Source organism: Ambystoma mexicanum, chromosome 7p (assembly GCF_040938575.1).
Source record: "Ambystoma mexicanum isolate Mex_15411 chromosome 7p, UKY_AmexF1_1, whole genome shotgun sequence".
Lineage (NCBI taxonomy): Eukaryota > Metazoa > Chordata > Amphibia > Caudata > Ambystomatidae > Ambystoma > Ambystoma mexicanum.
Genome location: NC_090939.1, coordinates 165,965,461 through 165,993,282, shown reverse-complemented (window position 1 = coordinate 165,993,282; position 27,822 = coordinate 165,965,461). Strand labels below are relative to the sequence as shown.

The following is a 27,822-nucleotide window of genomic DNA, read 5'->3' as shown; positions in this document are numbered from 1 at the left end:
TCCTCACACCATCACTTTGGTCAATTGTTGATGACCCATCAATGTTTAACACCTCACTCCCCTCTAGGGCATTTTCATCTACTTTTCTAGTGGATGAGAAAAATTCAATTGCATTTGTACAGTCATGTACATATTCTCCTTCTGCCACTTCCTCTGCTATGAACTGCGCTGGGTTGAGATTGCTACACCTTAGTATTTTCAATTCAGGTCTAGAGAGAATAATCTCATACCCTGTTGCTCTCTGAGTAGTCAGTGTGGATTTTGGTTTGTTTAATATCGTGAAGAGGGCGTGTTCCACAAACAGTGTGGTGGAGCACCCCATAGTAATGGATGATGATTTTTCTACTGCGAAAGCTTCAGCAGCCAAGTGTTGTTCGCACGGAAAGTGTCCCATCATTACTGGATCCCAATGGGTGCTGTAAAATGCTACTGGTTTGTGTCCCATCCTTGTCTTTTGTGTTAGCACTGCTTTCATTACTGCACCATCGCAATGTGAGAATATGTAGAACTCAATAACATAGTTAGGGGTACCCAGACCTGGTGCGGTTGAAATGGCCTCTTTAAGTTCATTGAATGCATCAGTCATCTCTCTTGTCCAGCCCAACTTTTTCCCCCCCTCTGTGCCTCTTTGAGAGCCTCTAATAGGGGTCCTATGTATGTGCTGTAGTCGAAAACCCATGCTCTGCAATAGTTGCATAGGCCAAGAAATTGTTGCAGTTCCCTTATCGTTTGTGGCTGTGGTGTGTTCTTTATTGCTTGTGCCTTTTGTGGTGCAATGTTCCTTCCTTTTTGTGAAATGATCTGCCCGATGTATAGTACTTGCTCCTGACAGTACTGCAGTTTCTCCTTGTCAACCTTGTCCCTCCTGCACTTTTCCTCAGTGGAGCTGCAGATGATAATATCATCCACATATTGCAGCACCGTGCTTTCCAGGTCAATGTTCCCTAGGTCCATTTGTATTACTCTTTTAAAGATGGATGGTGACTCGCAGTACCCTTGGTGTAGTCTAGTGTGTTTCCACTTTGTGTTGTGGTATGTGAAACCTGTTAAGTCTTGTGAGTCAGGGTGCAGTGGTATTGAGAAAAATGCATTTTTGAGGTTGATCACGGTGAACTGTGACACCTCTGCTGGTATTCCGCACCGTATGGTGGCTGGGTTAGCTGCCATCGGGTACTCTGCCTCCACAATGTGGTTAAGAGGTCTCAAATCTTGTATGAAACACCAAGACTCTCGCTTTGCCTTGCACACTGGGTTTACCGCAGTGTTGCACAGGGATTCTGATTGTACCAATATTCCTCTTTCCACTAGGGCCTTTATTGTTTCATAAATCCCTATATCAGCTTCTTTTGATAGTAGGTACTGCTTCACCCAGGGCAGCATTGCTCCCTTTTTTAGCTTTATTTTTACTCCTCCATTGCTTTTTATGCATCCCACATCTTAGGGACTAGTGGTCCATAGTGAGGTGGGCAAAGCTGCTAAGTCTTCCTTGTACAAGACTGATGGTGTGGGGACGGGTGTTTCTAGTGCCATTGCCATTTTCTGTGCTACATCCTTGTCCGTCACTCTCAACCATACGCAGATGTTCATCTGGAACACTATCTCCCCATCTCCTACTTCGTCTGAGAACAGTTCCTCGTCTGACACCTGCATCAGCCTGCATCCTTCAGCCAATGCTATTACTGCCCTCTATGCTTTCCCTTTCCCATCCTGAGCGTGAACTGCAATGTAGTCTTTGGTTGCCACAATACTCTCGATGTCCACTGATATTATTGCCCCTTCTTTCTCACTAGTGGGCGTTTCCAGTCTGAAAAGGTATGCTGCCGGCCTCCTCCACACCTTGCCCTCAATCCCCGGTAGCCATGTTATTGCCATGTCTGTTCCATATTGAAAGATGTCCCCGTCCACTGGTTCTGCCCTTGCAACTGTCTTGCCACAGTAAGCCTGAAGTATTTGCTGTGCGGTGTGCATGTGTATGCCTGGTGTTGAGCATACTATTCCCTTGTCCGTGAAGGATATAGTCATGTTCAATCTGCTCATGACGTCTCTCCCTAGTATATTTACTGGTGATTGTTTTGAGTATAGCAGTGGCAGAGATAGGTCGTGATCTCCGACAGATAAGGAGATGTTATCAGTAAAAGGAACCAGCCCTTGAGCCCCAGAGAATCCTTGAGTGTGCATGGCATCGCCTGACAAGTTGAACTTCCCTTCCCTAATACAGGATCTAGTGGCACCTGTGTCAACTAGGAAAGAAAATGTTTTGTCACCTATCGCCACCTTTATGCGTGATTCCTCTGCAGGGTTAATTTTTACCAACAGGATGGGACACTACAAGGACGTCTGTGGGCTGTCCTATTGGGGGTATAGTGATTGTCTGTTCCTTGTGTATGGGTTGTGACCCAGTATCGTCACCTTTTCCAATTGTGTCTGGGGTATTGGCGTGTCCGTAGGAAGTTGTGTATTGTCCTCAATTTGTGTGAGCTGTTGTACCGTTTGGATGTGTTGTTGTTGTGCTGTCTTCATTTGTTGTTGTGCTTGGTGTTGGGCTGGTTGGTGCTGTATTTGTTGTGTGGTGGGCGTCACGTATGTTTGCTGCTTTGTTTGTTGTGGCACTTGTTGTGCCAGGCCCTCTTGCTGTTGCATGGGTGTTTCACCCATTTGTTGTAGCTGTGGTTGTTGGTAGTAATTTTGTCCCCCGTTGTAACCCTGTTGCCCTTGCTCTCCCCATCCTGCTTGTGTCGGCCTTGCCCTGCATGTGCGTGGTACGTGTCCTACTAGGCCACAAGTCCAGAATGTTGGCGGCTCTCATGCTTGCCACGCGTATCCTCCAGTGTTGTCTAAATACTCCTGCTGTCCGTATTGTTTATACCCTTGGAACCCTCCCCCTGGCATGTGTCCCGTTGGACCTACTCCCCTCCCTCTTGTTAACCCACCCTTCCCTCTGTAGTTAGTATTGCAGCCATTACCCATTGGTGTGTATCCACCCCCCATCGGTGGTGTGTATATGTGTTGTGCTGTGTATGGGGGTGGTGGTGGCAATTGCTGTGTTGTAATTGGTAATTGCTCTGACAGTGTTGCTGGTGGTTGTGACTGCTGTGCAGTGGCTGGTGTCGGTGGGGCGGGGCTTGTTATCAGTGCACCTTCCATGGCATATTTTGACAGTTTCTTCTGGACCAGTTTTGCCTCATCTCCCTTCCAATCTTCCTCTTTCTGTTTCATCTTTTCTTGCCGAAACCTACAATGGTGTACTATTGTTAACTGTGTTTATGGCCATGCTTTTGCTTCCATCCCTACCCATTGTTTTAACTGCCTCTGTACTGGTTCTGGGAGCCCCTGTATCAGTATGTGGTAAAAATTGCTAATGTTTTGTCCCATGGCTACCGCATTTCCAATGCCACTTCTCCTGAATTTCCTGGATGTAATTAACAGGGTCCTCGTTCTCACGCATTTTGCGTAACGTTATTGCCCTTATGTTTGAGGTGTCCGGATATTGTACCCTCAGCGCTTCCCATAGTGCGTGTCAGCAATTTGCAAATGGTGCCCTGTCATGTGAAATGTCACTGATTGTCACCCCTGGGAATCCCACCCTCTTCCAAACATGATCTGATGCGTCACCAAATATGGAAATTAATAACCCCTTGACATCTAACTTGTGTCCTGCAGTTAGCTTCTCCATTTCATATATCCATTTTCCCGCCCCTCCGCTCAAAGATGTTAGTCTGCATTTAATATTCTCTTGTCTGCATGCGTCCATGGGACATATTGTTGCCTTGCCCCCCCCCTCTCTAATAATGGCATATGTGTGTATTCTTTTTTCTCCTCTGGCGTGCGTCAATGTGGTGATGTGTGTGTGTATTCACTCTCCTCTTCCATGTCAGAAAATTCCTCGATAACTTCAGTAAGGTATTGTGCAAGCCATGTGTCCCCTATGCCCTTATGACCTCTCCGTTGTCCGCCTGGTCCTTGTTGTGTGTTGTTGCTGATTCCTCCATTCTGCGACCTAGGAGGTCTCTAAGCCTGTTGACATATGGCGTGTGCTGTGCTGGTGGCGTCATTGTTTGTAGTGTCCCTTCCCCTTGTGCGTTTTTGCCCTCCCATCTTGTTGTTTCTCCTTCTAGTGTCCTACATTCCCATGACGACCCGCAGCCTGTGCGTGTGATATATAGTTTACTTAGCTCTTCTCCACTCCCATCATTCTGGCCTCCACAGGATCCCTCCTCCTCCTCACTACAATAGCTGTCAATTTTGCGTGTGGGCGTGCTCCTCCCAATGTTACAGTTGCCAAATTTATATCTGTGTGCTCACCTGTCTCCTTCGTGTCTCCCCGTACTTGTGGTATCGCTACCTCTTTACTACTACATGCATTGATCTTACTCCTGGGTGCTTGGCTTATTCCTCTTAGCCCTTGATTGCTTCGTTGGTCTCCTTCATTCTCTAACTCTGTTCTCGCCCTGCAAAGTTCATTCATTATCGCGTCACTTACCTGTCCTAGCACCCTCGCGTCTCCCCGTATGGCGTCACTTACCTGTCCTAGCACCCTTGCGTCTCTGTCCTTGTCGTTCCTCATCCCGCCCTCTTTTGCCAGTATATTCTCTATTATTCTCCCTTCCTCATACTTCCGTGCGCTCTCTGATATAAACTTCTTCTTCCATAGTGTCATCTCCTTGTCGTTCTCTTCCCGTTCCTCTTCTTTCCTCCTGATCTCCCGTTGCGCCATACTTGCTACTCTTTCTGCAATCCCCCTTATGCAGTTCTCTTCCCTTTTCCTTCTCTCTTCCTCTTGCTGGTTTAAACCCACTCGCACCCCCTTTCCTTCTTGCGTCTTCACCTTCCTCTCCCGCTCTTTTTGTTTGAGCTGTCTAATCAATACGCTTCGCGCCTCCCTCAGCTCTGCTAGTTTCGCCCCCAACACCACCTCCTCTTCCTTCGTCATGTTTCCCTCTTCCCTGGTACTTACCTCGCTCCCTTTCTAAGTGTCCTACCTCTTCCTTATCTAGCTTTTTATCACCTCCTCCTCTTCTCCTGTTACCGTCCCCCGAAGCTTCAATAATACCTGTTCTGCTATCCATTCGTCTGGTCCTATACTCGCCAAATCTATTTGGGTGTTTTTTATTCTACCAGAGCTTACCCGTGTCTGTTTGGTGTCTTCTGTAAGCCCTATACTCAGTCCCTTTTGGTAGTGGTCTTCTGGCGCGTATGGTGGTGGGCTGTATGCTGGGTTGGAGTATCCCTCAGCAGCTGTTAATTGCGGTTGTGTTGCTTCTCTTAATTCCCTTAGTGGATACAAACCTTCCGTTTCTTTCTTCACCTCTTCAATTGGGGGTGTCTCGCCCTCACTTTCCTTTTTTATTTCTGCAACGGCGTATGATCCTTCTACCTCTTCGTCGCTCTCCTCAGCACTGGGAGAAGCTTGGGGCGCGCTGCACCCGTCGCCCTCGCTCACCTCCTCCATCTTTACCTCCTGCATGTTCAACATCCCCGGTGTATACCCCTGAAACATTCTCCAGAGGTCAAAAAATTCTAGGTGGCCTGCTAACGTCTATCCCTTATAGGTGTTATGTAGGTATGCTAGCAGTGAATGTTGAGTGGTCATGTCAAAGCTGCCGTTGGGCGGCCACGGTATCCGAATCCTGTTATCTGTCCCTTGAGTCCATTCAATGCTGTACTTTACTATTTTTATCTCTGTGCGGCATTAGTGTTGCACAGATGTGCTGAAGTGGTGTTGTTAATGTGCTGGCCCTATATCCTGCCCCTATCCCATAATACACAGACATTTTGAAATTTGCAAATTTTGTTTACCGCCGTTACCTGGCCCCGTAATTTGGGGACTTACGACTTTCCGCTGCAAGGAAAAGCAATGTTGTTATTACATTACTTTCGTCCTGGTCACCACCGCTCTCTTATTTTTCACAATGCTATCACCCCCTTCACACTCCTCCTTTCGGAGCTAGGGCACCTTTCGACCTGTGGCGCGCGAGGCCCCCTGCGTCCTCGAGCCCTGCACAGCGTGCTTTTGGGCCGCCCCACCTTCTCAGAACGGCTGCTCATCGGCACGCCTGCGGTATTCTTCTAACCCCTCCTCCTTTCTCTCTGTCCTCACTGCCTGCGCAGTATATGCCCGTCTCTTCCCCTCCCACTGATCGCACCGCTGCTCAGTGCGACCCCTTTGGTCGAGGACATGCCGGCATTCTCTGTGCGCGGCCACCTGTCCCCCTTCACCCCTCGTTAACCGCGCACCGTTGCTCCAATTACGCTGAAGAAGACCGTGGTGTCCTATGCAAGCCCTATGGGTGGCGTCACCATCTAGTACAATGTGTTACTGGTACGTGCAGTTGCAACATAAAATGCGCGCCAATTTTGACAATGTTATTTTCCCACAATCCCCACAGCTGTCTTCCCACCGCACCCGGAGTGGAGTATTCATTAATCACTTTCGTTATTATAATTGTTCTGCACCCGCTGCGTCGGCTCGCGTGTAATAGGCCCCCTCCCTAGGGGGTTTTAACCAGCCAACTGTCTTCCGCACTGAGAAACAATCTAGCTACCTCTTGCGGGAATAGGTCATCTAATCACCGAGCTAAAACACTCAATTAATAGGATTCCTCATCTATTCATCGACCTACAACGCCAACTCATAGGAATGCTACACCACCTGTACAGGTGTCAGCAATCTAGACCAATCAGCGTGATCCACCAGTCAACACGTAAGAGCTCAATGTCCCCCCCCCCAGCACTCTCCGTAACACCAGAAGGGACGGCTTTCAATCCGTTCCCCCCTACACCTTATACATCGATTGCCCCTCAGTGGATACAAACTTTCCGTTTCTTTCTTCATCTCTTCAATCTTTTCTTAACACACTGTAAAACCACCCGCCACCCTGTTCACAAGTCCTCCCGCCACCCGCACAACATTACACTGCTGGTTGCTTGTGCCATACTCACATCGGGCTCTCACCTGCCGGTGCCGCTCAGCTGCGGGCACCTCTCCCAATCAGCTCGCCGCCTCCCCTCATCTGGACGAACGTCTGGACGCTCGCCAACCGCGGGCAGGATATTTCTGAAGTCGGCTCACGACGGCCAATCTCCGGATTGCACTGTCTGGTCTTCTCGCAGTTCTGCGATTTTCCTGCAGTCCTCCAAAGGGGGCAACGGCAGAGGGGGCCGCGTGGCCAAGCCACCTTGACACAAACAGTCTTGCTGTGGTCTATCTCACCATCTCAGCAGCATCTCCAACTTGTCGGGGTAATTTCCCGGGGGTCGGCAGGGCTGTCCACGGGCCTCCGGGGTTGGGGAGGCCCCAACTCCTCCCGCGTCCCAAAGGAGTATGAGGCACACACAAGAGCAAAGAGTTACTGTTGTTTATTGCACAAAACAGACAGGGACAGGTTCTCGGAGCATAGGTACCCAAGGAACATCTCTCAGTGGTGATAGGCTCGCAGGCCCTTTTTTTCCCCGGATGACGCAACTACGTGCGTCACCTGGGAAAACTAGCCCCTAAACCTAACGCTATTTCGGGTTGGCTCCCCGAGTGGTAGGGTCAGTATAGACCCATGTAGAAGGAAATGTTATTGGTAGAGAAGGGGCCGGTGGTACGCTTGGGTCGTCCCTAAGAGTTGCTACATGAAAATAGTTACATGGGGAAAGTTAGTGATTGGCTGAACTATAGTGTCGTCAGTGATTAGCCCCTCGTATTCTGATTAGTTCATCCGCGAGCACCAAGCCTGGGACCATCGCTGTTCCCAGCTCGCAATGTACCTGGTGTTGGCAACGATGTGTGACTATGTGTCAGTGACGGACAATGTACTGGCCTTACTACTGGCTGTTGAGTGTCCCTTTCCCATCACTGCCCGTGTCCAACTTGTAACTTCGTTGTTGCAGTCTGGGTCCCAGCCGTGAGACCCAAGAGCTTCTCTGGTCCTTGGAGCTTGGCATCGTATCAGGTCAGCCTGATCACGTGTTGGGAGACCGTGGCTGAAGCAGAATTGCGGGTATTTGATTTGTATTTCAGCTCCGAGGAGTGTTTAGCAGTGGCAGGTGTAACTTTGGCGCAGGGAGCGCGGCATGTAGATTGCAATTTCTTGGCCTTGGCTGTGAGGCTCTCGTCAGGGTTTGTTCTACATGACCAGCACCTTGCAGCTCTGTCTGAGCTGCTGCGGGCCTGGGGACTCTGGTTTGCGGCCTACCTCGGCCTAGTTTATGGGTGGCGGCATACAGTCCATAACACGGGGTTGCGAGCGGCGACTTGGGTCCTTCTACATTAGTCCATCTACAGGTTGACATCTCCATGGTTTTAGTAGCAAAGAAGTGTCTGCAAGCATATACACGAGCTCCTCTGACGTCTTGCGTTTCTGCGGTGCAGTAGTAAGCCTATGTGAAAAATAACAATGATGCATGTCTGTGAGCGTGAGCGGTCCTCTACGTCATAGCACTGAGTATGTTCTTAATGTGGGCTGGTGTGTGTCTGATCCAGGTGCTTGGTGGCACATGTGTTCTTGTCCGTTGGCTATGTCATGTCATCTCCAACGATGGTGATATTGGTGGTTGACGTTTAATCGAGTTGGTCCATATGGTCGGTCTCAGCTCCACCTGAGGTCCCACCACGTGCTTTGGGTGATGCGCAGCTGGTCTGGGTGTGCGGGGTGTGGCAACGGTGGATCTGGACGTCAGGGGCAGCAGTCAGAGGGCTGAACTAATTCCCGCGGTTGGTGCTTAGGTTGTGATGTCATAGGCCATGGTCTGGATGGGAATCGGGGGAAGGGATCATCCCATTTTCCCTCTTCACAGGGATCAAGATGCTGTTGATAGTGAAGGAGCTGTAACGATGGTCAAGGTTTTTAACATGGCTGGGGACTCCAGAAGGAGGATTTCAGTCTTTTCATCATTCAGGCAGGGTAGGTGGGAGGCCATCCATGCCTGAATAGTGTGGAACATTTCAAGTAGTGTAAAGGAATCATTTGTGTAGGTGCCTGAGAGAGAAGAATTTGGGTGCAACTACAGCAGAGCAGAGCCTGCTCATTTTACTCTGGCCTGGGACATTTTTTCTTGTTCAGTTATTTAAGACATATGCTGTTAGAAAATTCTGATTAGCAATGTATATTATATCTGTCTTAAAAGATTATTTTTATTCCCTGCTGGTGTACATTTTATATCTGCGGCAACAAATATTACCGTATTCTGTGTTCTTAACCAAGCCACTTTCCTCATTTGCCAATTTTTCCCAAGTTGTTTTCGTCGATTTAAAAAAATGTGTGTTTGGGGTAAGGGACTTGGGGGGTAGTGGGTGGCAGGGTGAGGTGGTGGCGGTGATTAAATGGGTGTTCGGAGGGATCCTCTCCACCACCATTTAAACAATAAAATCGATGAAAACGATTACAGAAAAATGCACGAATAAATGTGCCATCGAGGATACTGACATCGCTTAAAACACGTACAACCGACGTTTACAATTAAAATTCTACTGTGGTTCAATAAGACATTGGTCTAATTGTTTTTAACCTGATTGAATACGTTTATCATTTTATATGTGCATATTTTAAATACGTATTTCAAAGTTAGGAATGCATGATAAAGCGTTAATGGTTATAGCATACAACCTTATTGACAAAATTGCATGTTCCCTTTTAATAGGTTTTTGTGGGTCGAAAATCTATTGTCAGATTATTCAGCCAATCTGCCAAAATATAGCATACCCTGAGAAATTAAAGTGAAACCACAAGCAGTGGCGTCACCAGGAATCAAATTTAGGAGGGGCACAGAGGTGGCCAAAGACAAAAGTAGGGGGGGCACAGACAAATGTAGGGGGAGAACATGGTCACTGCTCATTTTAGGTGGGGGGGAAAAAGGGGGGCACAGGGTTTCACAGGGGGGGGGGCCCTGGCCCCCCCAGAACCCCGCCTAGCGACGCCACAACAAATGCGACAAATTCTGATGAAAGTACTAGTGTTGCGCCGTCCACTGCCACAATTCAATAATGCATCAACACACATGAAAACAATGGCACACGCCCTTTTGCGCCGACTAAATTAATGATGCCTTCTGTGTTTGGGCGGGTTGTTCTCTGAGGCCTTTTCATGTTTGTGTTGTGTTTTTTTGTTGCAGGTTGTTCTATCCTGACTCATGGAGTGTGCAAGTCGGCCAGGTGATCCAGTCAGATATACAAGTTCCTGTGGAAAAAATTATATACCACAGCAAATACAGAGGAAACTCCCTGGGCAATGACATTGCACTCATGAAGCTGGCAGTGCCCCTTGCCTTCAGCAGTAAGTTCTTGCCGCCTTTCATGTCATTTCATGTTGTGTCACTTGCTTCATGTTGCTTCCCAGCCAAGCTGTACATGACACAGTCTAACAGTCAGCGATGCAACCCATTTATTGTGATAAGGGATTGGGGTCTTGGTGCATGTGTCATATTGGTTTTGCTGTGCTGTCTACTGGTGCGCGCGTTCGATAGGAGGGGTAGCTCCACAATCAAAACACCGCCAGAAATACTTAGGGGCCGATTCATGGAATGTTTTCCCGGTTCAAAGTGACGTTGCACTGCTGAAATGTGACTTTGCACTACTGACACAAACCCTGATTCATGGAACCGTGCAAAGTGTATGTTTGCCGTGCAAAGTCTGAGCAAAGTCAGTGCAAAGTCATTTTTGCAGTACAAAATGACTTTGCCTGGATTTTGCACGGAAAAAATCCACTTTGCACGGTTCCATGAATCAGGGTTTGTGTCGGCAGTGCAAACTTACTTTTCAGCAGTGCAAATTCACTTTGAACCGGGCAATTATTCCATGAATCTGGCCCTTAGGGCCTAATTCACAAAGCGTTTTCCCATGGGGTTTTGCCATCATAAAATGTCTGTGAATTAGGCCCTTAGGGCCCGATTCATGGAATTTTTAGTGCGCTGCAAAATGACTCTGCACCCGTGCAAAGTCACTTTGCACTGCCAACAAACCCCTTGATTCACACACAGAATGGTGCAAAATGTATTTTTGCAGTTCAAAGTCACTTTGCACTGCAAAAATACACTTTGCACCGCTCTGTGAATCAGGGTGTTTGTTGGTATAGTGCTAAATCACTTTACACCACGCATAAAAATCCAAGAATCAGCATCTTAGTATATTAGGATAAGCGTATTCTCTTTTTATTCTCATTGTACATATACATATTTTTTTATAATGCAAGTTTTCAGCTTGTAAGGGGATCATTTTGTATTTGGTGGAAATCACAACCCTCCCTAAGTGTGATAAACCTCAATGTATCCCCTCTTTCATGGTCATAATCTGGTGGCAAAAACTTGGTAGAATAGGGAGGTGCATGTGTGTCTGCGTTAACTCAGAATCCTGTTTGGTGGAGAGCAAGTATATGGTGCGGTCTGTGGGCCAGCATCGCAAGGAGTGCTAGTGTTCACCGGGTAGCAACCAATCACATTACCCAATGCAAATCTCCACACACTTGGTCGAGTTAAGCAAGAGTGATTCCCAGAGGTGCGGCCAGTGGCCCGCCGAAGGTCCATGTGCTGTGAGTAGAGTTGGCATTTGGAGACAGCGGGGGTGTGGCCCAGAATGCTGGAGAAGGAAGGAGAGAGTGGAGGAGGGAAAGGGTGAGAGAAAGGTGACAAATATGGAGAAGGATGTGAAGGACTCAAGGAATGCCCAGGAAAATGAGAAGAGAGGAAAGAATGAGGGAGAGCAACATGAAGATTGACTAACATTCAGGAAGTTGATAAGCAAGAGGAAGCGAGCGACCAGAGGGAGGAGAGGAAGATGAACAGGGAGGCCACAGAGAGGAGTGGAAGAGCCTGTGAATTATGTAAAAGGAGGAGAGGTGGAGAGAGGTCACCCAGGATGAGATAGAACAGATAAAGCAGAGAAGCGGGCATGCTACAAGGTTGAGAGGACGGACATGAGAAGGGGAGGAGGAATGAGCATGTGCAGAGTGTCGAGGTGTTAGTAGAGCGGACAAGAGAGGAGCACATGGTAGATCAGAGGAGAGGAGAGAGAGTGAAGACCCACTTAGGAAAGAGATTGTCCTAAATTACTGATGAGGTAGAAGTTGGGGAGTTAAGAAGAAGAGCTAGATCTCCAAAACAGGAAGAGGCAAACAACTAGCAAACCGATCCTACTGGTCAGTCTATGTAGCCTAGAGTCTGGGAAAAACTCTGGGGTCTGGACTGGAGGCCCTCAGCCCTGCTCCTTGCTGCTGCTCAGGACTGATGTGCAGGTGCACCCAGCCTCTGCAACCCAGGTGAAGGGGTTTCGTGAGAACCAGAAAATCAGGATGGGAAGAAGCAGAATGTATCTGGAAAACCAAAGAGGCAAGAAAGACCTGCAGGGCCTCTTTCAACAACACCCACAAAGTGAATTAAAAAAATGTATTGTTATATGGATAAGAAAACGTAACCTTTAACAAATTTGAAACAGAAAAATGCATGAAAAAGAAAATGAAAAGAGAAAAAAACAATACATATGGAAAGAAGACACTAAAATATTACTAAAATGTTAGTAAAGATTACTTCAATATGAAGTACACAGTCATCTATATAAAAAAGGAAATCTAACTAAGCTTATTTCATTCAAAACACAATTCAAGTATTTCATATTTGTCATACAATACATACAAACAGGTGCCATATAGACTGCCTCATAAACCCATTCAATGCAAGATGTTGTATACATTTCACAATGAGAGCATTAAGGGATGTTTCCATTTTCTGCCTTGACCCAACTTGCCATTTCTCCAACCTCCCTGCCTCATGTGCCCATAGCTCCAGGTGTGACCTTAATATAGATGGAAAAACGTTACTGTCTGCATCCAGTATAGAAATGGTCTATAATTTATTGGGTTAGAGCTTGCACCCTTTTTTTATATAGGAACTATGAAGGCAGTAGACCAGGCAGGAGGAAAAAGATTTGTACACACAATACTTTTAAACAGGGTGGGCAGAATCGCCACTCCGTCCACAGGTTCTTGTTTAAAGAGAAAGTTAGATAACTGGTTAGGTCCCGGAGCATGAGAGGAACTAATCCTCTTGATTACGTCCAGAACCGTGTCATTATCAAACAAGGATGTGTGGGGTGAAATAGCCCTGTATGCCATAATTAAAGGCGGGAGTCAGTTATGAGGGCTCCCCAAAAATGAGAGGCCCGCGCAGGAACAATGTGGAACATAAGGTCTTGTACTTTCAATGCAAAAGGAAAGGAAAGGTGCTGAAATGGCAAAAAATGGAGGGAAGCAAACTGCCCTTCATGAAGGAACAAAAACACACATGGACCTAAGGTGTTAACCAACCTAATTATGTGAACTACTGGTCATGAAGGAACAAAAACACACATGGACATCTGCACTGATATTTCCAGGAATCATAGTGCACAGAATATTAAAGCAGAATGCCAAGATTGTGTTTCAAGCCATCACAGTGCAACAAAGCCTTTTTTTCTACTTGGAAATAAACACATGCATGTAACTTCTTTTTCCCTTTAAAATAATATGTACTGCAAAATGCTTGTCAGACATTCCAAAAGTGAATAGGGTTTCTGCCGTGCACAAGCTCACAAAATGGACAATGTTCAAGAAACTTGCATAGTTTGAAACTGTGTATGTTACAAGATGTCATTTTAAATGCATTTAGGGTTGTTGCCAGTCAGTTCTCCAAGAGGTGAAATTGGATTTCAAAGCCCCTGTTGTCATGGGGATTTAGGCCTGCCTTCCTTCAAACATGAGTGATTTCCCTTATAAATACAAAGAATAGGAGGCTCGGAGATCAAATCCACTGGCTGGACAAAATAAAACAGATCTGTTCCCCAGCTTTTATGATCCAGGTCACACAAGCTGCAATAAAACATGCACTATCTGGTCATTAGCCCTTGAAATGAGCAGGCTAATCCAAACACAGGACCCCTCTTGAAGTCACAGCCAGGAACAGAAAAATTGCAAGGGTGGGACCAGAGTGAAGGAGGGATTTGACTGCCCATTGTGTGAAATGGGATACATGGTTTTCATGTAAAATCAATAACATTTACCCCACACTAATAGTTGTGGGATTTCTGGGAGTGTCTGCTAACCCCTTACGGGCATCCCAAAATGATTTTTGTGGGACCTACACAACCCAAGTTATTTGGGAAACGTAATGTGGCCCTCCGTGCGAATGTGAAAAATATGAAAAGTTGATTAAAACATATAAAATATTATTCATATGCTTCCTACCAAGGGACATATTTTTCACTGATATGCTAGAGTAAATGAAGAAAAACTGTATCTTTGCACAGGAATGATACCTGACGAGACTTATGTGATTCACTGCAAAATATAGGTTTCAAAACTGCATTCATATATGTCAAAACATGGAGATTAAGGGCACTTTTCATGCAGTGAGATTTCTATCTCCCCAAACCAGACCAAGCATCCTGTTGAAGTAAGATGATGGAGTGCTCTCCTCCCAACACCAGTCTAAAGCACTCTTACATTTCCTGCACCTATCAGTGCACAGATGGGAGTGGAGTTCTGGAGTATTGACCAATCACTTCTGCAGGAACTATGACACATTAGTGATGTCATTTGCCCTATAAACAACTCACCCTGCCTCAGATCAGCACTTTTAACCACTAAACCTTGAGGTGAGCTGATGCCGAATTCTGGAGAACCATCCCAGCACAATGAGGCCTAGCCTGCAGTGCAGCCAGGAATCTTAGTATCTGACTTGGGACCCCTTGGAGGAAAGAGGGAATCCTTGACTGATCCCATTGGCTGTCCCAGCAGTGGTGCTCTGACGCTCCCTGATATCCAGTCCAGACCTCTGCTGTGAGTAGAAATACCCCAAGCCATAGATTGTATAAATACTATATTCTTTCAGCATTGCCTTTAATATTTTCCCCATTGAAAAATTGAAAATCCCATCCCCTGTTTGTCTGTCTATTTCAGTCCTCTCCCCATTGCAAAATCTCCATTTGCCAGTGTATTTCAGTCAAATTCCCATTGAAGGATCCCTTATTTGCCAGTGCATTTCAGTCAATTTTCCATTGATGAACCCCTTACTTGCTTGTGTATGTTAGCAAGTCCCCATTGAAGAGCCCCTTATTTGCCTGTGTATGTTAGCAAGTCCCCATTGAAAAACCTCTTATTTGCCTGTGTATGTAAGCAATTTCCCATTGAAATCCCCTCTCCTGTTTTGCCTGTGTATGTGAGCAATTCCCCATTGAAAACATCCCTTATTTGGCCGTGTAAATCCTTAGTGTAATTAATTTCCCTATTTATTTCATGAGATTTGTATGGTTGGAATTTGAAACCAACCATGTTTTCCCAGTGCATTGTGAACTGGTATAGTCATAAAGTGTTGCCCAAAAGAATGAATCCCATTGTGATCTCAGAAACAAATTTGTTCCTGTGTTTTAATTGTGCCCTGCTAAACGAATTTCCATTTGCAGCTGTATTTTCCCATTGCATCTGTCATCCTAACCCAAAACCGATTTTCCTCTTGTGAGCTACCCCATTTCCCAGAGCTTGCCTGTCATTTTAAGCATAAGTAAAACAAATAACATTTGCATGTTCTTTCCCATTGAAATTGTGTTCAACATTCCAAAAACATGATTTTCCTATTCTGTTCCTCTTTCCCCATTGTGGGGTAAAAACACATTTCCATGTGCATTTCTTTCACGTTGCCCACGTGTTGAACATCCCAAAACCGATTTTCCCCTTGTATGCTGACTAGTATTCTCTAAAAGTTCTGCCTGTCTTCTTAATTATCAGCAAAACAAATTCCTTGTCTTTCTATTATTTCCCTTAGCAGTGGTGAAAAATAATTAAGAACCCCATTCTTTCATTGTGTTGTGCCAAACAAATGTTCCCCTTTCCTTTCTGTCTCCCATTTTGTTTCTGTGGGCACCACACCAAAATTGATTTTCCCCTTGTATTCCTACTCCCTGCCACTGCCTTCCATTCAAAGGAATCAAGTCCAATTGATGTTGGGGGGTTGAGGGTCACAGTGGGAGTGCTTAACCCTTGTGCTATCGTTGTGTGTTGAATTGTCCTTCTTCTGTTTTGTTATTAAAAAGGAAGGATTTGTGACAGTGGGCCTCATTACGACCCAGGCATTAACCATGCCGCTATTAGCGGCATGGTTGACGCCGGTACCTTAAGGATTCCGCCATGGTGAATGGCGGAATTACCGCCCCATTCCAAGGTTGGCGGGGCGGTAATTCCCCATTCACCATTGGCCCTTCCCCATTCCCATTTTTGCCCCCATAGGGCTCAGTGGAAATGGGGAAGGCGGTAATTACAGTACCGCAAATTGCAGTACCGTAATTACCTCCAAGGTCCCTTTGCGGGTCTCGTCCTTAACGGCTGGTAAAACCAGCTGTTGAGGGAGGACCCGCAAAGGGACCTCGGAATTGGGCGGTAAGGGATTACCGGCACCAGTGCCCTTACCAGTACCAGTAATCCCTTACCGCCCTGGTCGTAATGAGGCCCAGTATATCTTAACCTGGTCGCTTTACAGAAGTCATTGCATTTTGTGTTGCCACAACATTGGTGGCTGTTGTAATTTGCTGGTTCTAATTTGACATTAAATAATACATTAATAAATATCTCATTGATATGCACCGGCATGGTTCTAGTCCATTTTGACACAGGGTGTTTGTGGAGGTTGGGTGCGAGATGGGTTGGAGGCCTTCTTAAGAAAGCATCTGTATTGTAGAAATAAAAAGCATTTCTAGTAGGGGAAGGAGGTCTCTGACTTGCGTGTGCCGTGTAATAAACTGTGACAGATCTTGTCATATTTTCATCACACCTCCAATCAGAGGAAGAAAACAGCAGACTCACTGGGCGGTCGGGCAAACACTTCATGAAAGTGGGACACCCAGTCACACTCTGCGACAGCATTAAGTTGATTGCAATGCTGAAAGGCTTCAGCATCATTCATTAGGCCTCAAATAGCTAGGGTATTTTTAATAACCAAAATTGAGAACATAACTTCTGCATCAGCTTGGCACCTTCTAGCGCGACACTGCCTGAGCAGGTCCAGATAGGACTGTCGTAACTCCTATGTTACGGCATCCCTTTAAGCCAATGATAGATCGTACCATCTCATTAACAGCCAAATTGCCTTTCTCATATCCTGCTTTTTTGAGGCAACCTCCTGATTATAAACATGGGGATGCTTAGGATTTTGTACTACATTCCTACCCTTCCCAGGACCTCCGTTTGAGTTAATTAAAACATCAATAAAGTTCTCAAAGTTACTCATCGTTAAAAAAAAGTGAGATATTGCCATTCAGGAGTGGTAGAATTTAGCAACTTTTCCATGGAATAATTCACCCTCGAAGCTACATTCCAAAAGATTTCATTGCCAGCCAAATTAGTCAATGAGTCACACGGACCCAATTCATAATTTTTAGTACGTATGGCAAAATAAGCCACCAACATCGAATGTTCACTAAGAGGAGTTGATGTAATGTTCAGGCATGTACAATTCCAATAAAACCACCAACCCACAAAAATGTAGTCTATGGTACAATACACTTTCCCATCAGACCACGAGGGGGCGGTACAGGATGCCTTCCTGAACAGTCCCATTTAATACAACCACCAACCCACAAAAATGTAGTCTATGGTACAATACACTTTCCCATCAGACCACGTGGGGGCGGTACAGGATGCCTTCCTGAACAGTCCCATTTAATACAACCACCAACCCACAAAAATGTAGTCTATGGTACAATACACTTTCCCATCAGACCATGTGGGGGCGGTACAGGATGCCTTCCTGAAAGGTCTCATTTAATACAAACAAGGCTAACCCTCTCAAAGGTGCCCAGCCATGATCTCCCATTACGGTGCTTATAAGCGGTGCCAACACTTCATGAACCCCGAACATCACGAGAGCTCACATTAATACAATCCGAGTTCAAGTCACCGAATAGAATAACATGACCACCCAAGAATATTTCACGCCAATCATTAATGGATCCTGCAAGGTACTCTAAAATAGCAGTCAACCCGGACATACCCTCATGCCAATACAAATGAATAATTAAAATCTCAACGTGAGAAACTCTGTGAGTTTAGAATTATTAGATGCTCCCAAATGCTTCTTCCTCAAGTTCGATTTAGATGACATTCGCCATTACATAAAGAAATCCAGCCAGTCAGGAGCGTATGGCCCCGATGGCCTGTCCAATCGAACTTTGAAAAGTCATCCTGAATTGTGGGCCAATATATTTTTTAATATTTTTTCAATAATAAATCAATCCCAAACCGTGCCTGCTACATGGAAGCATTCCATTCTTGTTCTGATTTATAAAAAAGGTGACCAGGGCTCACCTAGTAGCTACAGACCTATAGCACTTCTGGACGCTCCCGGTAAAATCTTTTTGAAGATTATACTGAAAGAATTAACGAGTGGACCCTTAAAACACATCTTTGAGATCCTTTTCAGTCAGGGTTTGTGGCGGGCCTGGGCACTATTCCTAATTTGATTATGTTAAACATGATAAGATCAAAATATGCAAAGTGGAATCAATCGATTTATATCTAGCATTTATTGATTTCTGAGGTGCGTTTGACTCCGTTGATCACACTCTACTCTATCATAAACTACTGGGGTATAACTGTCCGGTATCGACATTTGCACTAATCATGCTATTGCACACAGATACATCAATACAAATTAAATTAACGCTCGCGGGAAATTTATCTTCCTCCATTGCTACAGATCGCAGATTCAGGGATGTATTTTAGCATCTACAATCTATAATATGTTCCTGTTTGATTTGGGTATAGCACTGCGAAAGGTGTTATGTGATCCTCCAAAATTAGTTGCCCAAGAAATCTGTTATCTGCTATATGCAGCTGATCTTGTGCTCATGTCACAGACCTCGGCAGGACTTAAGAAAATTGTTGAATGAACTTGACCGCTATGTAATTGCAAGCAACTTAGTGATCAATACAGAAAAAACACAAATAATGGTGTCTAAAGCGAAAACTAGAACAAAAGTAAGATCATTTGATTGGAAGCTGCAGAATGCAGATATGTTAAAAGTTCAACATTAGAAGTACCTATGAAGCACGATAACAGGATCTATGTCCAACGATGTTTATGAACTTGAGATGTTACGTGGATTGCAGACACTCACTTCTCAAGCGAAAGTACTCAGAGGTAAATATGGTAAATTCTCATTACAGCATATTATGCAATTTTATCAATAAAAAGTGATTCCTATTTTGACTTATGGCGTTGAAGCCTAGAGACCAAAACAGCGTAAGTGGTGGGACAAACTCGAAGCACGATTCTGGAGGCAAATGCTCCACCTACCAAATTCCACGCCCCTACCAATTATTAGATTTGAACTAGGGCTATTATCCTTATATTCACAAACTGTGTGGAAAATGTGTGCACTACTAAGAAAGTCTGCCATGTGGTTGTATATATGCAATACTTTGAGTATCATGGCACAACACCTACTTGCACGTGAACATGAGTTTACTAAATTGTGGTGTTAATGTACTTTTGATGCTCTGGCCGATGCTTCGGTCTCTTTAGAATTGTTGTTACAAAATTCAGCACAATCTAAAGTTAAAATACATCAACTTGACTGGATTGAAAATCGAAACAGCTGTTTGCGATATAGAGACTTTGATGTGCAATCGTTTGGACATAAGACATTGGGCCTCATTATGACCCAGGCGCTAAGTGTTTAACGGCGCCGTAAAAGGCTGCGGCGTCCTTAAACATGAAGGGCCTCATTACATGGATGGCGGTAGGGATTTACCGGTACCGGTAAAATACTGGTACCGGTAAATCCTTACCGCCTTACTACGAGGTCCCTTTGCGGGTTGGGGGATTTAACGCCTGCTTTTTGCAGGCATTAAAATCCAACCCGCTAAGGGACCTCAGAGCTAATTACGGCACCGCAAAATTGCAGCCTTCCCCATTCCCATGGAGCCCTATAGGGCAGAAATGGGAATGGGGAAGGGCAATGGTGGAAGGGGGATTTACCGCCCCTCCAGCCTTGGAATGGGGCGGTAAATCCCCTTTCCGTCACGGCGGTGCCGGTATTTTACCGGCTAATAGCGCCATGGCTCACCGCCTACCGTGTAATGAGGCCCTTAGTGCCTAATTACGAGGTCCCTTGTGGCACCCGACCTTAATGGCTGGTTTTACCAGCCGTTAAAGTACCGACCCGCAAAGGGACCTTGGTGCTAATTACGGTACCGCAATTTGCGGTACCGTAATTAGCGCCTTCCCCATTCCCATTGAGCCGTATGGGGCAATAATGAGAATGGGGAAGGGCCATGGCGGCATGGGGAATTACCGCCCCACCAACCTCGGAATGGGGTGGTAATTCCCCATTCCGCCATGGCGGACTCTGGCATGGACCATGGTGCTAATAGCACCATGGTTTAGCGCCAGAGTCCTAATGAGGCCCATTTTGTGAAATGGCCGACTACCTGAGCAAGTGTTCCGTGCCATACATACGTGATCACTACTAACGTTTTAGACTAAATTTATGGCCTTCAAAGGAGGTGATGGCCAGAAGAAGGAACATTCCAAAAGAAATTAATTTTTGTCGCTTTTGTTTGGATAGATCGCAAAGTGAGACATTAGAACATTGCATAATAGCATGCCCGATGTTAACTAGCAAACGGAAAATCTTTTTCAAGAATTTGATTGCCAAATATTGTGAATTAGAACCAAAAGAAATATGGCAATGTATTTTTAGCAGCACTAAATTGGCAGTCAAAGTGGCAATAGTCCAATTTCTGAATGCAATATATCCCAAAAATGCAAAATATGATCCATGAGATTGGATGCTTGAAGCATTTGGTAAAAGAAAGCTATTTTCTGTGCATTTTATTAATTGCCCTTTTCTGATTCTGTTTTTGAGATGTAAATAATTTGAAATGAAAACTATGATGTATGTAATTTTGTTATATATTTGAAAGGTTGATTTTTATCAACCAACCAAAAATTAAAATAAATAAATAGATTCTCAATTGATGGACTTTCAGAGAATTGGACATGAGTTACTAGAACACCGAAACAGGAATCCGTGGATGATTTAACAAGAAATCCTTTCCCGATTTAACAAGGGTTAAAAGACCCCCATACGGGCGACCCATGTCACCTTGTCTAGCAGCCTGGAAAATCACCACCAAACCGTCAATTGAAGGGGGATAGTGTAGCGGGGATTCCTGTAAACAAACAAATGTGTGGGACCCAAATCCCAAACCTACTGAAGAGTTATTAAAAATAATGTGAATGGCTTCGGGTGTTCCATGAAAAGATGGAAAATGGAGACTTCCTCTCGGGAATAGAAGCTGGGGGCTGTTCCTCAGTCACAGTGAGTGAGTAAGACATATCTGGGATGGGACCTTGAGTTGGAGAGACTTTGGGCCTCATTACGAGGTTGATGGTTCGGTGGTCCGGTAACAACTGTTCCGGTATGCTTGCCGATACCATTGTTACCGGACCGGGAAACTCTGAGTTGTGCTCGTGGGTGCCTTTCATTCCGCCAGGTCTGGCGGAATGAAAGGCACCGCGAGCACAGCATGCCTGTAGCACAGACACCGTTATGAGCGGTGCCGGTGCTACAGGCATCCCCATTCCCATTGAGCCCTATGGGGCTCAATGGGAATGGGGATCAACCAGCACCTGCACCCGCATGAGGGCAATTACAGGGTCCGGCAGGGCTGGAATACCCCAGTAATTTCCCATTCGTGGGTGTCGGATTTTTTTGCAGGTATGGAGGTAGCCTTGCCGGTAAAACCGGCAAGGCTACCTCCAACCTCGTAATGAGGCCATTTATGTTGAATCAGGAGAGGTTTTTTAATCATCAGAGACCTTTGCATTATTGGAACCCAAGGAGAAGCCATCCTGTGTTCAAGTTACCTTGTCGTTTGTTAACCTGTGGCCATCAGGAGAACATTTATGTGTACCCAAAGTCGTTTTTTTTTAGTAACCATGGAGAAGCAATTCTGTATTTATGTCGACTTGTCATTAGTCAACCCGGAAGGAGGGACCTTCAAACTGGTTGAGACCCCAAAACCACTTCCTCTGAGAATTCTCTCCTTTCTAGTTGTAGGAGGTAAACTAGGGTTTAAAAAGGAGCTGTGCCCAATTCCTATACATTATTTCAATGCAACCTATGCCCACCCCGAATATATATTCTGAACTGGCATTTGTGTTATGTTGATCCCAGTATATATCCAAAACACATGTGGATTTGACACTGACATTTCTGAGCTTATGATGGCACCTGCTGCATGTCTGGTTGAGCCTTGAATTTAAATGTAGTGCCAATCTGACATTGGATGGCATTGCTGAGTTGTTTGGGACTGCTTTGAGCAAAGAATGACAGGATCTGCACATGGGAGGCTGTAGCTTAAACCTGGTGACTATGCCAATCATGTGAGGTATGAACTGAAGTCCTGGGGGATTTGAAGCTGCACTTGGCATGTGACGTCCGCACCAACGCATGTGAGGCAGGACATTTCATACAGTGACTGTACCATGCATGTGATGCTGTCAATGCATTATATTGCATTACACTGTCCTTCTAGGCTACCCTTGGCATTTGGTGGCAGCACCTGCATATGTAAGACTTTGCCTCAGATATGGGGTCCATGCCATGCACACAAGCCATTTGGGCAATGTGTGTCTTCACCTGTCATATGATTACTGCACTTGCACTTGTGAGACTGTTCCTTACACATTCAACTATACCATGCATTTGAGGCAATAGCGGACACTGGTTGGCACAACTGGGGCATTTTGGTTTGCACTTTGAATAGAATAGCAGCACCTGCACATATAATGCTTTGCCTTATACATTGCAATTATACCAAGCAGACCAGACATTTGCTGGCATTGCGGAGCCAATTGAGGCGGTACTTGCCATATGATGGCAACACCTTCAAGGCTATAGTTACAGGTGGGAATTATATGACATTAGATGACATCACTGTGCAATTTGGGACTGTATTTATCATATGATGGCAGCATCTGCATATGCAAGGCTTTATCGGAAATGTGGTCACTATAGCAATCATATGAACCATTAGATGGCATTACTGGATTATATGAATGCAATTTAGGACCTCAGGTTTCTGCGCCATACATAAGAATTGTGGTTGGCCTTGTTGCATCAACAGAATAGCTGCCGTGTTTTGGAGCGAAAGCTCCGATTGCACCACAATGCTTTGCAACTGTGATTTTAGTGCTGTTCAGGTGCTGACTCCAATTTCGTTGGTCGTTAATGATGATTCCCAAGTATTGAAATTGCGTCACAACTTCTGTAATTTGCTCATTTAGTCATCAGGTGTAACCAGTTCTCTTCTTAGTTTGGGTGGGATGAAAGGACATGATCCTACTCTTATTGATGTTAATTTGAAGTCCATTAAGATTAAAATAATCCTCAGGTAGGCATAATTGGGTGTGCCGTCCCTTTTGAGGGTTGTCCGGTAAGACTAGATTATCAGCGTAACCTAGCCAGTTTATCCGAGTGTGACCCAATCTAGAAGGGCAGGAACCAGATGAGGAACGAGCTCAAGGCAAGTCAGAAAGATAGAGGTTAAAGAGGGATATCCACTCAGTAACCTCTCCCAGCCTGACCCGTTGTCTGGTGGATCTTTCCAAATCTATGATCATTTCCAATAGACAAGGGGGAATGTCCCATCCCACAAGCTTATTCCATATCAAATATCTCCTTACCATATCAAATGCTACACTGAAGTTAACAAACACTGCGTAGACCGATTGGTGTTGTGTATTCCATGCCTGCTGGATAATGGCAGTTAGTGGAAGGATATTACCTATGATGCTGCAATTCTTACTAAAACCAGTCTTGTTGAGAGGGGTGATGTTATCAGCATTGAACCAGGTATTCGGCTCGTTTAATAAGACACGTGCAAATATTTTTGCTGGGACGTCTAACATTGCCAATATCCGATAATTACGTGGATCAGTACGTGCGCCTTTTCTGTAAACCAGAAATATATTGCAATCGGTCCATGTATTGCTGAGAATATTGGCATTGCTTATTACTGTGAAAAGTCCATGGAGAATTCTGGCCAAGCAGTAAGAGTTGTTTTTCAAGAGTTGGTTGCAAAATTTGTTGAGGACCAGGGGCTCAGGAAGACTCATGATAATGCGAGCAATCTCACATGTTTACAATGAGTAGGTCCAGCCTCGCCTGTTCAGATCAATCAGTGTTCAGGACATCTACAGCTGATGGTCGGAGAAATCTGCATAACCCAAGCAGCTTGGGATACTCCGTTCAACAAGGAAGGGGATGTACTAGACCGGTTGATAATGCTCCCGAACAGTCTGGAGTCATGATATATGGTAGAGCAGGCCAGGTCATTTTGGGCAAGTTGTTTGCAACCCCTTTAGTTAAATCTACAATTGCTTCAGCAGCCCCCACATTTGCCATCCTTCTTGGACCGCCCTCATGTCTAATCCTTGTGTTTACCTCTCATAATCTTTCTCTAACGACTCCTTCCCCTCCGCCTTCCTTATTTTTCAGGAGCAGTCTCTACAAACACACTGTTCCAATCCACACCCCTTCAAAGCGCACTGCTTGCACAGACACAACAGATTAATGGGAGGATGCTAAATTACGCATTAAACCTAATCACAATGGTTTCTGCAATGGACAAGGCCTTGATATACTTTGCTGCGGATATAGGAGCTCCCAGCCCAGTTACGCAGCTCCAAAGCCTCCAACAACACCAGAAACACTTTATCTTCCCACTTCGCCAACTTAATAGTGCCCAGCCACCGCGGCTCAAGCAGCCCACTCTCCCCTTTGACAGGTGAGAACAGTACTCTGGGGCCACACTCACTGGGCGAGACACCCCCAACTCCTGCTGTGCTCCCCCTTCTTATAGCAGGCAGGATGTACACCGGGCAATTCAGGTCCTTCCACTGCAAGTCGTGAGTTCTCCCCCTACGGCGCTCTCGCATCGTACAACCTCCAAAGCCAAATCCACTAGAGGAAAGCACCTCTAGACACCCTCACAGTGTCTCTGCAGGAGAAGAATGTCTAAATTGTCAAGCCACGCCACTCTGCTCTGCTTCCATACGCAAATAGCTGCTTCCAACAATCAATCACTGACCCATTATTGTTATGCTGAGTTTAAAAAAGCAGTTTAAAAAAACAGTTCAGAGCCACACAGCAATGCATTGTGGGTATGTAAATTAGCTCAAATCATGCTTCCCTCTACAGAAAATGTTCTTTTTCTGATAGGGCAGAGATATGTTATAGGTACTTGTGGTTGGAGCATTGAGGTATGATTAGCAAACACCTTTAGTGTTATGGTAATAAAAATGGAAGAATGACGGAAATTACTATTAGAGTTCCTAATTCACCTGGAAAGCACATTTGTGTGCTGAACATATAAGTCCATCTCTCCCAGGGGAATGTTAAAGGGAGCCTGTATTTTCTTGAAAGACAAAAAGTTCTGTAGAACTTCAAATATCACTTATAGTGCTTATACCTTTTCAGATCGTTGTTGAGATCCAGGAATCCCAGGAGAGCACCGGACTAGCAGGTTTGATTATTGGATATGTATATCATGAGAAAATCTAAGTTGATTGCTAGAGATGAGCACCCTTCTGCTATCATGCAGTCCCTGGTGCCATAGTCAGAGGTGGTTCTGGAGGTACCAAGTGGAAGGTTGGAAGATTTCTCCCCTCATCTGATGGTGACCTGGTACTTGGCACAGCCCATCATTCCTTCCTCTGCTGTGGAAATCCTAGCAGTAAATTCAAATAATAATGCCAGGCACTAGAGGCTCATGGCAAAGGGAGCCTTTGTCAAATGTTCCAGGGCACTTGCAGGTCTGCCTTGCCCTCTTCTTCGGCATAGTGTCTCCCGCCCAGGCATCTTCAAAGTCCTCTTCCCCCTTAGGCTTCTCCACTACCTTCTCAGATGCCTTCATCACCCCCATCTCATTATTCCTGCCAGTCTCACTGACAATCCCGGGAAGCAAGATCTGTCAAACCTCGAGTCACAGTCTGTCAGCCTCATTACGACCCAGGCGTTAAGGGTTAACGCCGTCGTTAACCTTTAACGCCTGATTCTGATTTTAACGGCTGCTTTTAGCAGCCGTTAAATTCCATGGCGCTAACCTGCCATGATGCTAATTACGCCACCGTAATTTACGGTGGCGTAATTAGCGCCTTCCCCACTCCCATTATGCCCTATGGGGCAAACATGGGAATGGGGAAAATGGGAAATGGGGATTTACCACCCCACTCACCCTGGAATGGAGCGGTAAATCCGCCATCCACCATGGTGTAAACATAGTTTACACCATGGTGGTAAAGTTGGCCTACTTAGCGCCTGGGTCGTAATGACCCCCTGTGTGTTCTTTGCCACATTCAAAAGGTTGTATAGCTCTGTCTCCACCTCTTTAGAACGTAAGTGGAAGGCAGGCATTTAAACATCCACATTCTCTTTGCCCTAGTCAAGTTCACTACGTGCTGCTGGACCACAACCACTACCCCCACTCGCCATCTTCTGTTTCTGACCTGGCAATATTTAAACCAAATAAAGTACCCACTACAATAAAGAAACACAAAATAATATAGCAGGTGCACATCAAAGGTGATCCTACAAAATGATAATCACTTAATTTGAATGAAAAAATCAGGACAAACCTGAAAATGCGGCAAAAACATATCCATAAACGAGGAAGAAGCAATAAGAGATATAATAAGGCTTACATATAATACCAACAAAGTAAAAAGGAAATCAAGAACATTAGGTATTCTTAACAAAAATAAATAAATGACACAGCAATGGAAAGCCTATATCCCTAACTTACCACGGCTGGCATCCCTGACGTAAGGGCCTGATTCACAGAGCGTTTCCCTCTGGGATTGTTCCATTATAAAACACTTCTGTGAATCAGGCCTTGAGACTTTGTCCTCAGGATACATGTGCACCCTAATATATGCACTGTCCCACCATTACAAGACCGTGGCCAATTTACAGTAATTAGGGACTGGGTCAGAAATGTGTGTGTTATTTACGGACGTTTCATAAAGGTATTTGTTTGATCTCGCCAGATTTTCTCACAAGTTTTTGGTTTTCCACTTGTTGCAAGAATGCTGCTTGTGAGAAATAAGTGTTGTCAGCACGACAACCATATGCCCAGGCTTCGCACAAATACATCTTAGATCCTCGCGAGAAGACGAAAAAAACGCGGATTAGCGCCAAACCACTTAAAGACACATCTGCACCGCGTTGTGACCAACTTGTTTAAAATGTGAAGCAAATCCGCCCAGTGTCTAGTAAATGGATAAACATTTTCCATTCAGATTCAATGCAAAAGGTGAGCCACACCCCTTTCTTTTTTCAACTCTTTTATCTTTTAAACCGTTTCATGAATTACCATTCAAACATTCCAGTAGTAGAAGCCTGGGCCAGAAAACATTTCTGGAAAATTTCCTACGTCAAATGAGACCAAAACTATTAGCAATAGAATTTCTACAAAGTCAATGGATTTTAGGTTTCACCATAACTATAGGGCGATGACCATCAGTCATCCTAGAATATATATATATATATATATATATATATATATATATATATATATATATATATATATATATGTATATATATATATATATATATATATATATATATATATATATATATTTAGAGAGAGTTCAGTTTGCTTGCACAATTTGCTGATCCAAAAGAAAACAGTAGGCTGATATCTAAATTAGGCTAACAAGGAAATGTGTTTGCAAGCTTTTGTGACCTTGCGATCACTTTCAGGGAGTGAAGGAATGAAGAATTGATAGGAAAAACATTACAAATGACCCAGTCCC

General features: G+C 45.0%; 1 protein-coding gene across 1 annotated transcript in view; it reads left to right on the top strand.

Moving 5' to 3' along the window:
- TMPRSS3 (transmembrane serine protease 3) overlaps window positions 1-27,822 on the top strand; it is a 185,589-nt gene that overhangs the window by 68,963 nt on the left and 88,804 nt on the right. Inside the window, exon 5 of the mRNA XM_069637338.1 lies at window positions 10,096-10,256. Within this exon, the coding sequence (XP_069493439.1) occupies window positions 10,096-10,256 (161 nt within the window). The remainder of the gene's footprint in view (window positions 1-10,095; window positions 10,257-27,822) is intronic.